Source organism: Gossypium hirsutum, chromosome A01 (assembly GCF_007990345.1).
Source record: "Gossypium hirsutum isolate 1008001.06 chromosome A01, Gossypium_hirsutum_v2.1, whole genome shotgun sequence".
In the NCBI taxonomy this organism is placed as follows: Eukaryota; Viridiplantae; Streptophyta; class Magnoliopsida; order Malvales; family Malvaceae; genus Gossypium; species Gossypium hirsutum.
This window is the reverse complement of record NC_053424.1, coordinates 3,465,522-3,481,342: the sequence shown is the minus strand read 5'-3', so window position 1 is coordinate 3,481,342 and position 15,821 is coordinate 3,465,522. Positions and strand designations below refer to the sequence as shown.

Genomic DNA, 15,821 nt, shown 5'->3' with positions numbered 1-15,821 from the left:
CCAACTATGACTGTGTTGGTGACCCAGAAATTCTACAATCAATTATGTTGTTTATCTGGGTTTCTCCCCAATCTCTTGGACATCTAATAAATAATCAGCAATTTTTTTATCATCTACCAAGGCCGTACCAAAGCAAGCGCTTTAGTGCATGCCAATGTATGTTTGTGCATGAACTGAGTAAGCTTATTGATAGTGAAGGAAATGTTGAACTATTAGTTACAAAAAGGAGTTTTGTAGCAGAAATTTAATTTTTTTTTTTGTAAAACCAAACCTTCTTTGTATTATCTATGATAATAATTTCACCAAATTTAATACTTTTGTTTTGATCTAGTAAGATTTATTGTTCTTTTAATTTTTTACCAAAAATGATCTTTTTTGTTATTATCGTATCATTAGTTACTAAAATTTAATTTTCTAGTGAAAAAAATTAGTTCTCTACAATTACCTGAATCAAAAAACTCTAAATTTTGATAGAGTAACCACGATTGTATGAGTATATATTTTTCAACTTACCATGGTTCTTTTATATAGTGAAAAAATACAAGAGTTCTACTTAAATAAAAAAGGAAGAAAATTAATATTTTAATCCCTCTAAGACACTATGTGGTAAGCAGCACACACTGGAATTACTCGGTGTGCCACTCACAGCCTAGTGTAGGAGAGATTCACGCAGACCAAAGGCATTCAGAATTGTCCGTTCCTATTGTTCTAAAGTTGCATGTTGCGGCTATCAGATAGACATTGGAGTACCAAAAAACTAGTAAGGATGCATAACCGTGATCAATTGTTAATAGTAGCACCCTAGTCTCATTACCATCAAATTCCGTCGACCATAACTTCGGTTAATAATAATGTTAGAGGTGAGAGGTCCCCAAAAGACTACAACAATGGTGATGCACAAAACCAGTCTCAAAACTAAACAAATATTTATCCAATTGGGCTAAACTCTTTTAAATCCCGAAATCAATTAAAAAAACACTAAAAATTACTACTACTAATACTACCACCACTTTCAAAGAAAACAGAACGCATGACTATTACCACCATTGCTTTTGGAGAAAACAATGGAGTTATTTATACAAATACTTGTGTCAGTAGCACGCAGCAAAACTCACCCATTAACTATATCCTATGTTTCAAGTGATATTTTGTTTCTATGGTGGTTTGTTTCAGGAGAGGCAATGTCTTGTCCCAAATCTCAAAATTAAAGCAGCTATAGAAAAGTCTATAATAGAAAAATATTCAAAATTTAAAGTCGAAATTTCCATTATATGATGGATTAATATTGAATTTTACCATAATTTTTCACTTTGGTTGAATTTTTTCTCCAAACTTCTCGAATCTGTTTTGAAATTTCCCAATTTTCCTTGAAACTCGGTTTAAGTATTTTATTAATAAAGTCAAATTATAAAATTCAACGCTTGTATAACTTCAAAACTATAATTTTCAATGAAATTATGGCATTCGCTAAATCCGAAAATAATAAGAAATCACGATTTACTAATATTAATTTTCATATTATGCATTTATCACATGCATTTGTATGTTCTAAATTACTAAATATTTCCAAATTATAATATATTGGTATTACTTATTTATTTAAAGTTTAGACGTTTTATAATATTAAAATAATTTTAGAAAATCGTTGAAATTTCTATAAGAAAATATTATCCAACAAAATTCTACAAAAGACACTTTTCACACCCACGTAAATAAATGCTTATCGTAAGCAATGGAAGAGGCATATCAGAAATAATATATATATAATACAGATAAAAAAAAGTAATAATACACAAATTGATTAAATTGTGACTTAAAATTATGAATAATTAATGCATGAAGACTCTTTTTTTGGATTATTTTCAAACAAGCATAACGTCAAAATTTTAAATAAAAAATTAATTATTTTTAAACATTCTAGACACTTTCAAAAGTAGTTGTAATATGTTTTAAATTGTATTATTAGATTGATCAATTTCTTCAAAAAAACGAAGTGTTGTATCTAAACGCACATTTCCTTATGTTGAAAATTTCTAAACTATTGACCATCATAATGGTCAACTGAAAAATTAAATTTTTATTACTTATAAAATAATCACCCATCCATGCTTTATAAATACACCCCATTCCCTTTCGTCCATCCACCACACAATTTCATTTCAATCAAACCCCTCACCACATACAACAATACTTACATTTACACCCAAATGGCTCCTAGTTTCGATAACGAGAGCTCCCTTTTTAACTTTGTTGTTCGAGATGGAAATGGCGTCAAAGGAATAGTGGATTCTGGCATATCAAAGGTGCCCCAGGCTTACATTCAACCAACCGCTGAGCAGATTGATAAGAAAAATGCAAGCAAATGTGAGATTCCACCGATTGATTTGTCGAAGCTCAATGGCCCTGACCATGATGAAGTGGTCAATCAATTTGTTAGAGCTGCTGAGACACTTGGATTCTTCCAAGTTGTCAACCATGGAGTTCCCATACAACTACTCGACTCCCTTAAGCAAACTGCACATAACTTCTTTAGCCTGCCCGCTGAGAGAAAGGCTGTTTATCGCAAAGAGGTGAGCCCATCACCATTGGTGAAGTATGGTACGAGTTTTGTGCCTGAGAAGGAGAGAGCATTGGAATGGAAAGATTATATTAGCATGGCTTACACCAATGATGATGAAGCTCTTCAACAGTGGCCTATAGAGTGCAGGTAATGAACTATATATACTCTGCATTTTCTTTTCCCTTTCCCTTGCCATTTTGAAACCTAATTAAGATAGATTGTTGTAAATATTTATATATATTCTCTTTGTAGGGATGTTGCTCTTCAATTTTTGAAGACATCACATGAGATGGTGAGGAATTTGCTCGAAGCTTTGTTAGGAAATCTTGGAGAGGAACTAGATGACTCTAAAATTGATGCATTCATCGGAAAGAAGATGGTTAACATGAACTTTTATCCGACATGTCCTAATCCTGAACTCACAGTTGGTGTAGGACGTCATTCCGATATGGGTACTCTTACAATCTTACTACAAGATGGAATTGGTGGCTTATATGTAAAGGTTCCGGAAGATGTAGACATGGAAAAGAAAGGGGAATGGGTAGAGATTCCTCCTATTCCCGACGCTTTAGTCATTAATGTTGGCGATATGTTACAGGTGCAAATTAAAACTTACTTTGATACTTCTTTCAATTTTAAGAATTTGTAACTTAAACGATAGTATGCTTTAATCTAATTCCTAATTATTGTATTTTAAATTTGTTTCTATTCAGATATGGAGTAATGGAAGGTACAAAAGTGCTGAACATAGAGTCCGCACCACAAGTACAAAATCAAGAGTGTCGATACCAATATTTACAAGCCCACTACCAACTCAAAAGGTTGCACCATTGCCTCAAGTGGTGAAGAAAGATGGAGTGGCTCGTTATAAAGAATTTGTGTTTTCAAATTACATGAATAGCTTTTTCGGAAACGCACATGATGGCAAAAAATCTCTTGAGTTTGCTCAAATTAACTCTAATTAAAGTAAAAGATGAAAATGCTATTAATTATAGAAGTAGCACAATTTTTATTTTTTCATTACAATAAAAAGAGGATGATTTAGGTATTATACCACATCTCTTCTTTCTGTATTTTTTATTATTAGTATTAAATAAGCTTTTTAATTGTAGTTGAGATTCACAATTATATTTATTATAATTTCTTTTTTTTTCTTTCATGCTAGTGGCTTTTTAACATATATTTTAATTGTAATTGAGATTCACAATTTTTCCAAAAGAAAAATCAAATGTTACAGTATAGATTGATAGTGACTCTAAATATCCACTATCAATTAAAGATAAAAAAAAAGGAAGAAAAGAAAGTAGTTAGTAAATCTTCTCATTTAGAGTTAATTTGATATTATTTTAATAAATTGCAGGTACAATAATCATATTCATAATTCAATTATAAATAATATAATTTAAATAACTGTAATTAAAATTAATACTTATAAAATATAATTAAATTAATAATTAAAATATATTCAAATTTAAATCATAAATAAAACCTTTATAAAATCATCTAATTAGAAAATATATGAAATGATGGTGACCAAAATTTATGTAGAAAATAATAATATTATAATTCAATTTCAAATGGTTTCAGATTGTATATTTTAAATTTTCTTTTTCACCAACAAATATCTACCATCCTAAATCATAATCTGCGTAAAGAAGAATAGATTATATAAAGGTGTTGCAAAATAAAATAAAATTAGTACAAATTTTAAATCAATGAAAAAAAATTCAATATAATTAGATAAATCTCACGTATGGTAATTACACATCGTGAAACTCGAAATTTACACAAAGTGATTTTGTATAATAAAATTCGAACTTTTAAGTACTCAAAAAAATTGTAATTACCTTAGACCAATTGAATTCTAATTTTTATCTAATATATAATTAATTTTAATTGTTATGATATAACAATAAATAATTACTTGAAAATCTAATTCTTATAGAAATATTTATGAAAAAAAATTCTAAACTTCACTAAATAATATTAAAAATCTAAGAAAATGCTTGTTTTGTTAAAATATATTTTAAAACTCATGTCTAAAGAAATAAAAAAATCATATAAAATTATTAAGGAGGATTTGAGAAATCCAAAAAATAAAATTCAAATAATTTGAACTAGACTCAACCACTAATTGATGACCCTTTTTTTTTGGTGAATTATAAAAGCAGGGTAAAACCTTAACAACAATGCAATTAGCATAATTCGAACTCAAATTATATCTGAAACAATGAACATCTTAACCATCAGATTAACACACGAGATTAATTGATGATCCATTTTAAATAGCTTGCAAATTAATCAAATACATTACACTCAATTGTACTTTTATAAGTCTTAGACTTTGAAATTTGGATGCTTAATTGAATTCCAATTGTAGCGACGTAAAAAAAATTTAGTTTCGCTTGGTCGCTAATTGTGGCGATTTATTAAATATTTGAAAACCAACTTTCGATTTTATTAACAAAGCGAGTCGCCACCGATCCTTTTTTATAGGTGTGATCGGACACCTAAAAAAATTATTTTAAAACAAAAAGAAGGCCAAATTTAGGTCTACGTGAAAGTCCAGAGAAAAATTGGGGTTCGGGAGTCAGTTACGCGCGAGGAAGGTATTAGCACCCTCGCGACGCCCAAAATTGGTATCTCATAAACATGTGTTGACTTGATTTTCAAAAATACGAGTTCAATATAATATTTAATCGTGATCCGATTGAAAAATGAGAATTTTTAGTTTTCGATTTTTTTAGAAAGAGTGTCCCGTTTTTTAACACAAGCCGACGAATTTCACCCAACATAGCGATGAAATCGATGACTTAATGTTAAAATCGGTACATTGCCTTATTCTTAAAATTAAAATGTAAAAAGTTTCTAAAATGATAGTAAAAAATCTAAGAATATTATTGTAAAAAATGCGAATAGTGATGTGAATAATATAAAATATTAAAATATCAAAATATTAGAATAATAATAATTAATATTGACAAATAAAAAAATAAAATAGAAATAAAAAGTGTACATAATATATATATATTAGAAATAACAATGATGTTTAAAAATAATACTATTAATAATACTTCATAAATATGTACATATTATAACCCTTTTTTAGAATAATAATTAAATATACGAAAATAATATTATATACACAAAAAGGTATATATACACTTATGGTGAAATATATGTACTAACATTAATAATAAGTATAATCGGAATAAAAATAAATACAATAATATATACTCAATATGGTATTAAAAATACGTATATGTATAATAATATTTCGGAGTATGTACATGAGACAATATAAAATATATACATGGAAATATACAAGAAGTATACAACTAATAACATTAAGAATATATATTTAATATAAATATAATATATACAATATACACATATGATAAAAAACTATTAATATGTACATGTATATCTACATACACATTAAGTAAAAGTACTAATGCTAACAATATTAATAATAAATATAATAATAGATATATATGCATATAATAGTAAGAAACGGAACATAAAGAAAATATATATATAGCTAAATATAATATAATAATAACAATATATAAAAATAATAGTGATAACAATATTACATATATAACATGATTAATATTTAAAGCTAAATTAAATAGCAAAATAATATGAAATCCAAGGTAAATACGAAAAATAAATGAAAAAGAAGAGAGAGGGAAGAGAGAAGGGAGGGGGGAAGGGAAATCCGGCCAGGGGCCGGTCACCGGCCAACCATCGGCCGCCGTCCGTCGCCGGCGCCGGCCACCGCACGTGGTGGCCCGAAAAGGTAATTTTTTTTATATTTGTTTTGTATATATATTTTTATTATATTTTTTATTATGATGTATATATATAGATTAATAGATTCGAAAAAAAGGAAAAAAATAAAAAAAATAAAAAAAGAGTAAAATAAAGAAGATAAAATCACCTTTAGGTATTTTTTGAAGATAAATTCTTTGTATTGATCAAAATTCCCCCTTCCCTTATACGATTTTTGAATGGCTTTTTATAGCCATCTTTTACATGATTTTCTATTATTTCTTTTTCTATTTTGTAGGTGGTGGTGGTAGACAATGGATATCAAAAATGGGAGGAAAAATGGGATAAGTGGGAAAGTGGCTAGGTGGCTAGGGTTTCTTGGTTTTTTTTTTGGGTTAGGTTTTTTTTTTGGGTTAGGTTTTTTTGGGGGGGGCTTAATAGGCTTTTGAATTGGGTTTAATATTTGGGTTTTGTAATGGGTTTGGGTAGATGTAAATCGGTCATGGGTTAAGGGTTTTAGTGGGTTTAGAGGTTTGGTTGGATTTTGATATAATCGGGCCCGGGCAATTTGGGCTTCTACAGCTGCCCCTCTTTGCTCATTGTCGTGCAACGATAATAGAGCAAAGACTTTCAAGGAAGACCAAACTTGCCCGGTCTTGCTAGGTCTTGACTTGCTTTGGAACTCTTCTTATTTAGTTAGTCCCTTTTCAGTCCACCGCATCTTGTAGCTTTGGTTCAATCCACTGCAAATTCGGAGATATGCCTTGTAGCTTCAATCTGTTCCAATGTAACTTCAAGGATATGAGATTTGTGGCTTCGATCCGCTTCACTGTAACTTCAGAAAGATAAGATCTACAACTTCAATATGCTCTTCTATCGCTTCAGTGAGATAAGGTTTTGGTCTTCTCTTCTGCCACTTTAGAAAGGCAAGATCTGATATCCTCGATCAGCTCCACTGCAACTTCAATTAGCTTCACTGTAACTTCACGGATATAAAATCTGTGTCTTCGATTAATTCCAGTCTTTATTCTTTACTCGGCATGTGATCCTGAGCTTAACTCATTTCTCGCAATATGAATTGACTCTTTAAAACTCGATATGTGACCCGAAGCTCAACTTACCTCTCGTAATATGAGTTGATTTTTGCAAAGCATAAATTAAAAAAAAATCAATTGAAAATACCTCGGCGTGTGGCTTGAGGCTCAACTCACCTCTCGCAATATGAGTTGATTTTTTGACAAACATAAATTGAAAAAAAAATTGAAAATACCTCAGCGTGTTCTGAGGCTGAACTCACCTCTCGCAATATGAGTTGATTTTTTTTGGAAAAATAAAATTTGAAAAACAAAATTTGAAAATACCTCAGCGTGTGAGTCAAGGCTCAACTCACCACTCGCAATATGAGCTGATTTTTTTTGAAACACAGAAATTGAAAAACAGAAATGGAAAACACCTCAGCGTCTTGAGGTTCAACTCACCTCTCGCAATATGAGCTGATTTTTTTTTGAAAAACAGAAATTGAAAATACCTCAACGTATCTTGAGGCTCAACTCACCTCTCGCAATATGAGTTGATTTTTGAAACTTAACTTGAAAAGCAGATTTTGAAAATACCTCGATATGTGACTCAAGGCTCAACTCACCTTTCGCAATATGAGTTGATTTTGAAAAATACAAATTGAAGTAAAAAAAAATACCTCAGTGTGTGATCTGAAGCTCAACTCACCTCTCGCAATATGAGTTGATTTTTTTTTGAAAGATAGAAATTGAAAATAGCTCAGCGCGTGAGCCAAGGCTCAACTCACCTCTCGCAATATGAGTCGATTTTTTTTTGAAAGGCAGAAATTGAAAAACGGAAATTGAAATACCTCGGCGTGTGACCTGAGGCTCAACTCGCCGCTCGCAATACGAGTTGATTTTTTTTTTGAAAGACAGAAATTGAAATTACCTCAGCGTGTCCTGAGGCTCAACTCACCTCTCGCAATATGAGTTGATTTTTGAAACTTAACTTGAAAAGCAGATTTTGAAAATACCTCGATATGTGACTCAAGGCTCAACTCACCTTTCGCAATATGAGTTGATTTTTGAAAAATATAAATTGAAGTAAAAAAAAATACCTCTGTGTGTGATCTGAAGCTCAACTCACCTCTCGCAATATGAGTTGATTTTTTTTTGAAAGACAGAAATTGAAAATAGCTCAGCGCATGAGCCAAGGCTCAACTCACCTCTCGCAATATGAGTCGATTTTTTTTTGAAAGGCAGAAATTGAAAAACGGAAATTGAAATACCTCGGCGTGTGACCTGAGGCTCAACTCGCCGCTCGCAATACAAGTTGATTTTTTTTAAAGACAGAAATTGAAATTACCTCAGCGTGTCCTGAGGCTCAACTCACCTCTCGCAATATGAGTTGATTTTTAAAAAGTAGAAATTAAAAGGTTCAACCCACCTCTCGCAATATGAGTTGATTCTTGAACAACATAAATTGAAAACAGAAATTGAAAATACCTCAGCGTGACCTGAGGCTCAACTCACCTCTCGCAATATGAGCTGATTTTGAAAAAGTAGAAATTAAAAGGCTTAACTCACCTCTCGCAATATGAGTCAATTTAAAACATAAATTAAAATACATCAGCATGCCCCGAGGCTCAACTCACTTCTCGCAATATAAGTTGATTTTGAAAACAAAAATTAAAAATACCTCAACGTGTCTTGAGGCTCAACTCATCTCTCGCAATATGAGTTGATTTTCCTTGAAAAGCATGAATTAAAAACATCAAAATACCAAAACCTGTCCTTTGGTAGAACTCGGGTGTCTTTTCCTTTGATTCAGTGCGACTCTTATTCAAGATTTCTTGCTCTGCTGGAGTACCTGTATATGCCATGTATGATGTTATCATGATATGCACATGTTTGTCTTAAATGCTTTTATGCCTACATGATTATGCAGTGCTCCTTAAGCATGTTTGTCGTATGTCCATTTAGCCACGATTGTTGAGGATCTGTGTTCATTGCTTTGATTCTCGACTTTCTCTTCAGTCCTTATACCTGTCTTCAAGCTTCACGAGTAATCGACGTTTCTCAGATATCACTCTTCTGCCCTCGATTGAACTTTGTTCTTACTTTGAGACTCTTGTGCTTATCAAATTTTCATCCAGGTAATGCTTAACATTTCTTTTGTTTAGAGTATGTCATTTCACCATTTATCATGTAAAGAAACACATAATGAGATGCATGAAAAATGTCAGATAGGGACAAAAATGATATTTCATATTCATCTATTTCAAATGTGGCAAACAAAGCAAGTTAAACAATGAGAGTAAAAAATGTCAAAAAGAAAGAAAGGATCGTATTCAACGGATACAAATGCTCTAGATATTCAACACATGAACTCTTCCTCGTTCCTTAATTAAAAATCTTTTCGAGCGCGGCTTCTTGCGTAGAAGATTTCGAGCTTTCAGAAATGCTTCAAATACTGTAGCCTCACTGCTTGACCTATCGCTCGACCGCTAGGTTTGTTTCATTAGGACGCCTTCTCGGGTTTTCATCCTAATCTTTTTGTACTAATCAATACGCCCTTTTCGGGTTTTCGCCTTGATCCCCCCCTTTTTTTTTAAGATGCCCTTTTCGGGTTTTCATCTTAAGCATAATATTTCTTCACAGCATCTGAGTTCACTAGATTCGACAACTCTTTCCCATCCATCTCGGTAAGGATCAAAGCTCCTTCTGAGAATGCCTTCTTTACGACGTACGGTCCTTCCCAGTTTGGTGCCCATTTCCCTCGCAGAACTTTTTGTATTGGGAGAATTTTTCTCAGCACGAGTTCTCCTTCATGGAATTCTCTTGGTCGTACCTTCTTGTCATGGGTTACGATCATTCTTTTTTGGTACATCTGCCCGTGACAAATTGCCCTGAGATGCTTTTCTTCAATGAGGTTCAGCTGATCATATCGAGCTTGTACCCATTCTGCTTCTTCTATCTTTGATTCCATTAAGACTCGTAGAGAAGGGATCTCAACTTCGATAGGTAGCACAGCTTCCATTCCATAAACCAGAGAGAAAGGAGTTGCTCCCGTAGATGTTCGTACAGATGTGTGATATGCAAACAAAGCAAATGGAAGCTTCTCGTGCCAATCTTTAAAATGTCTCAGTCATTTTTCCAATGATCCTCTTAATATTTTTATTGGCTGCTTCAACAGCCCCGTTCATCTTTGGGCGATAGGGCGAGGAGTTATGATGCTTTATTTGGAATTGCTCGCATACTTCCTTCATCATCTTGTTATTCAGATTCATGGCGTTATCTGAAATGATTCTTTCAGGCAACCCATATCGACAAATGATTTCCTTCTTCAAAAACCTGCAAACTGCAGTCTTGGTCACATTGGCAAACGAAGCGGATTCTATCCATTTTGTGAAGTAATCAATGACCACAAAAATGAATCGATGTCCATTAGAAGCTTTCGGGAAAATAGGCCCTATGACATCCATGCCCCACATAGAAAAAGGCCACGGAGAAGTCATGACGTGAAGGGGCGAAGGGGCTACATGAATTTTATCGCCGTAGATTTGACATTTGTGGCATTTTCTGGCAAAACTAATGCAGTCGCTTTCCATCGTCAACCAGTAGTAACCGAGTCTCATAGTCTTTCTGGCCATACTGAAACCATTGGCATGTGTCCCACAGATTCCCTCATGGACATCTTCAAGTATCTTTCTGGCTTCAACATCATCTACGCATCTCAAAAATACTTGATCCTTTCCTCTTTTATACAGGATATCCCCATCAAGAACAAATCCCGCTGTCATTCTTCTGATTGTTCTTTTGTCGTTCTCATTCGCTTGTTCGGGATAGCTTTGATTCTTGATATATTCTAAGATATCATGGAACCATGGCCGTCCGTCTGCCTCTTTCTCAATACTACAACAGTGTGCAGGGACCTCGTATATGCTCATTTTGAGGGGCATTATTTCTGCTTCTTTACTTGCTTTGAACATTGAAGCCAAGATGGCCAGGGCATCAGCCAATTGGTTTTCTTCTTGCGGGAAGTAATGAAAAGTTATTTCTTTGAATTCTTTGATCAATTCAGCCACTAAATCACCGTACTTAATCAATTTTAGGTCCCTCACTTCCCACTCTCCACGGATTTGGTAAACCACTAGGGCTGAGTCTCCGTACACCTCTAAGATTTTGATGTTTCATTCAATAGCTGCACGAAGTCCCATGATACAGGCCTCATATTCTGCTATGTTATTGGTACAAAAGAAATTCAGTCTTGCAGTGAACGGATAATGATTCCCATTTGGTGATACCAGGATTGCTCCAATTTCATGCCCTAAAGCATTTGACGCACCATCAAAGCACATCTTCCATGACTTCTCTTTTGATGACTCAGATTCTATTTCTGTGATGCACATTAAGTTTTCGTCTGGAAAATCGAATCTTAAAGGCTCATATTCCTCTGTCGTTCGAGTTGCTAAGAAATCAGCTATTGCGCTCCCTTTTATCGACTTCTGACTTACATAGGCAATGTCATATTCCGAAAGGAGGATCTGCCATCGTGCCATTCTTCCTGATAGTGCCGGCGATTCCATCATGTATTTTATTGGGTCCAGCTTTGAAATTAGCCATGTCGTGTGGTACAACATATATTGTCTGAGTCTCCGAGCTACCCAAACCAGAGCGCAACAATATTTCTCAATGGACGAATATTTTGCCTCATATTCAGTGAACTTTTTACTGAGGTAGTAGATCTCTTTTTCTTTCTTTCCTGACTCGTCGTGTTGCCCCAGTACGCAACCCATTGAACTTTCGAACACAGTCAAATACAATATCAATGGTCTTCTAGGAGTTGGCGGTACTAGCACTGGAGGACTAGACAAATATTGTTTTATCTTATCAAAGGCCACCTGGCATTCCTCGTTCCATTCTCTCGGGTTATGTTTTTGAAGAAGCCGAAAGATTGGTCGCATTGGTTGGTAAGTTGAGCGATAAATCAGGCGATATAGTTTAATCTCCCTAAAAATCCTCTAACTTCCTTTTGCGTGCGCGGAGGTGGTAATTCTTGGATGGCTTTTATTTTATCTGGATCAACTTCGATACCTCTTTCACTGACAATGAAGCCTAGCAACTTTCCCGAGGTAGCCCCAAATGTACATTTGGCTGGATTAAGCTTTAGTTGAAACTTTCTCAGCCTTTCGAACAACTTCTTGAGGTTCACTACATGCTCTTCTTCCCCTCGAGATTTAGCAATCATGTCGTCGACGTAGACCTCTATTTCTTTATGCATCATGTCATAGAATAACGTTACCATAACCCTCTAATATGTTGCCCCAGCATTCTTTAACCCGAATGGCATCACCTTGTAGCAGAACGTTCCCCACATTGTTATGAAGGTAGTTTTCTCTATATCCTCAGGGGCCATCTTGATCTGATTATACCCCGAGAATCCATCCATGAAAGAAAACAATGAATGTTTTGCTGTGTTGTCCACCAACGTGTCAATATGTGACAAGGGAAAATTATCTTTTGGGCTTGCTCGATTCAGGTCACGGTAATCCACGCACATTCGTACTTTGCCATCTTTCTTTGGTACCGGGACTATGTTAGCCACCCATTCTTGATATTTGGAGGCTTGTAGGAAGCCAGCATCAAATTGTTTCTTGACTTCCTCTTTTATTTTCAACAGCATTTCGGGTATCATCCGTCTTAATTTTTGCTGGATGGGCTTGCATTCTGGCTTTAATGGGAGCTTATGGACCATTAAATCTTCATCTAGCCCTGGCATGTCCTAGTATGACCATGCGAAAACATCTTTGTATTCGCGAAGTAAAGTGATCAAACTATGCCTGGTACTCTCTGAAATAGAAGTCCCAATCTTTACTTCCTGTTTCCTCTCTTCAGTGCCCAAATTTATTGTTTCCACAGATTCTTCGTGAGGCAAAATCTGTTTATCCTCTTGTTCCACCATTCTTAACAATTCAGGAGACGAGACGTAATCTTCAGCATTTTCTTCGGCTTCAAATTCTCCTAAGTAAACAGCCTTCTCAAAATCAATTTCAAGATTCGTAACGGGCTTATTCATGTCGTCAATATCTGAGCACCTGAAAGTTGAATGGAAAAGGAAGCTATAGAGGGGCATCCAAGTATTGGAACCAACAAAGAAATGTCATGTCATGGCAATGAGGCAAATGTGAGTATAGGCTATGAAATGAGAAAATTATTATGAAATTAGCGATAATGCGAAAAAAAATCGTGACAAAATGCATCTTCATTGATATTCATTTGAATGATAAAGAGCGAATGCACGCTCTTACAAAAGAATTCTATTATATCTAAGGACACAATAGAAGGTTAATGTTTGGCATTACTCTGAAGACTTATAAACTACAAGAAGCTTCTCGGCAGTCCAATTGTTCAACATGAAACTAGGGGGACAAGGGCGTATCCTTGAGACGTCTTTACTTGCACCAGTCCCTTTATCAATAATATTTATACTGACATTTTGAAGACCCTTTTCAATTAACCATAGCGTGTTTCGTGGACCATCTTGTCCAGGGTAGATCATTCCCGCAGATGTAAATGTTTTTGACAAAGGAGGGTACTCTATTGATTCCCATTCTGGTTCTCGGCCCAAAGTTCTTGCAATCCTTCTTTCCTGATCTTTTTTCCACTGTCTTCTTCTTTGACGTATGTTAGGCTGGAACCCCAAACCGTATCGGGCCCTGTGGTGCACTGGCTTTAAAGCCCTGACTATTCCTTGCAGATATTTCCCTAAACCTCTTCTCGCTCGAGCTCCCCTTCCTACGGTCAATTTGACACCCATTCTAGTATTTCTCGACAGTTTTGGCACCGGAATTCTGTTTCCCTCAACAACGAAAGTGGCATTGACGAATTCAAGGGATCAGAAGGAACATTCCAATGCGTCTTTGTTCACTTCCAAGTACGGTGCATCGGCAGAGACAGATGTGACAATGTCTTCTTCTCCCTCGACAGTGACCAAACAACCGTCCATGATAAATTTCACCTTTTGATGGAGGGATGATGGGACTGCTCTAGCAGAATGGATCCAGAGTCTTCCCAAAAGGCAGTTATAAGAGGGTGTAATGTCCATGACTTGGAACTCGACATCATAAATGTAAGGGCTCACTTTCAAAGGGATTTCGATCTTTCCCATGACTTCGCGCCTCGTCCCGTCGAATGCCCTTACCGTGGAATGACAAGGCCTTAAGTAGGACAAATCCATCGGTATTCTGGAAAGCGTGGCCAATGACATAACATTTAACGCTGACCCATTATCGATGAGTACGTTCGGTATTATGTAGCCCTTGTAGCGAGTCGTGATATGTAGCGCTTTTACCGAGCTTCTACCATTTAGCGATATCTCATCATCACTAAAAGAGATGAAATTGTCCGCATTTAGATTATTTACCCACCTATCAAGCTTCTCAACGGATATGTTGTTGGCCACATAAACTTGATTTAACACCTTCAATAAAGTATTCCGGTGTGGCTCTGAATTTAACAGTAGAGATAAAACTGATATTCGTGCTGGCTGCTTACTCAATTGTTCCACCACACTATACTCGCTGTGCTTGATAAATTTCAAGAATTCCTGAGCTTTTTCCTCATTCACAGGCTTTTTGGTTTCTTGCACGGGTGGAATTTCTTGCTCGACTTCGACTTCGTGCATCACTGCTTTCCCTTTTTTGCTTCCAATCACTATTCTTTTTTACTGGTTCGACTTCTTTCGAATAACAACGCCCACTGCGGGTAAAATGACCTACTTCCCCAATGTCTTCAGTTGTGGCTTCGGGCTGTTCCCCTTCAGGTGCGATGATATTGACATTGTACTTCTACGGTACTGCTTTATTGTCCTTATAAGGGAAAGGAGATGGTACTTCAATTATCATTTTTGGTTTCAGTGGCTCCTTCTTCGCGTTATAATAAATTATTAACGGTCGGTCGGCGCTATACGGGAAACTTGATGATTGATTGTCAGAGGCACATATTTCTCCACTATCAGCCTCTTTGGCTTTACAAAAAATCTCAATCTCCTTGTTATCCATCATATTTTGCAGTAAATTTCTGAATTCCTCGCAGGACTGAATGTCGTGCCCTTCAATGCCATGGAACTCACAAAAATTGTGACCTTTTGTATCTTTTCCTTCAAATATTCCGTTAAAACGACAGAGCAACCCTTTTTCAACTAGTACCTCCCAGATTCTCTGCAGAGGTATTTTTATTTCAGTAACCTATCTTCTACTTTGTCGTTTGTCCTCCTCTTCTACTGCGCTCACATTCCCTTCGGTGTGGTTTGGGAATGGATTCCTGGCCATACCGCCAGTACCATCAAATCGCAAAATGCCTACATCAATGAGCCCTTGAACTCTCCTCTTGAAAGCAAGACAGTTCTCAGTAGAATACCCCTAGTTCTCGGCATGGTATGCACAACTAGCGTTTGGATCATACCATTTCGGGTATGGAGGTTTAAG

General features: G+C 35.2%; 1 protein-coding gene across 1 annotated transcript; it reads left to right on the top strand.

Annotated features, from left to right (window-relative positions):
- The first annotated feature begins 2,149 nt into the window (after nucleotides 1-2,149).
- LOC107932661 (scopoletin 8-hydroxylase) lies at nucleotides 2,150-3,671 on the top strand. Its single transcript, XM_016864720.2, has 3 exons — nucleotides 2,150-2,707; nucleotides 2,813-3,158; nucleotides 3,274-3,671. The coding sequence occupies exons 1-3, from the start codon at nucleotides 2,208-2,210 to the stop codon at nucleotides 3,523-3,525; spliced, it is 1,098 nt and encodes a 365-aa protein (XP_016720209.2). The 5' UTR covers nucleotides 2,150-2,207; the 3' UTR covers nucleotides 3,526-3,671.
- Nucleotides 3,672-15,821: the final 12,150 nt, after the last annotated feature.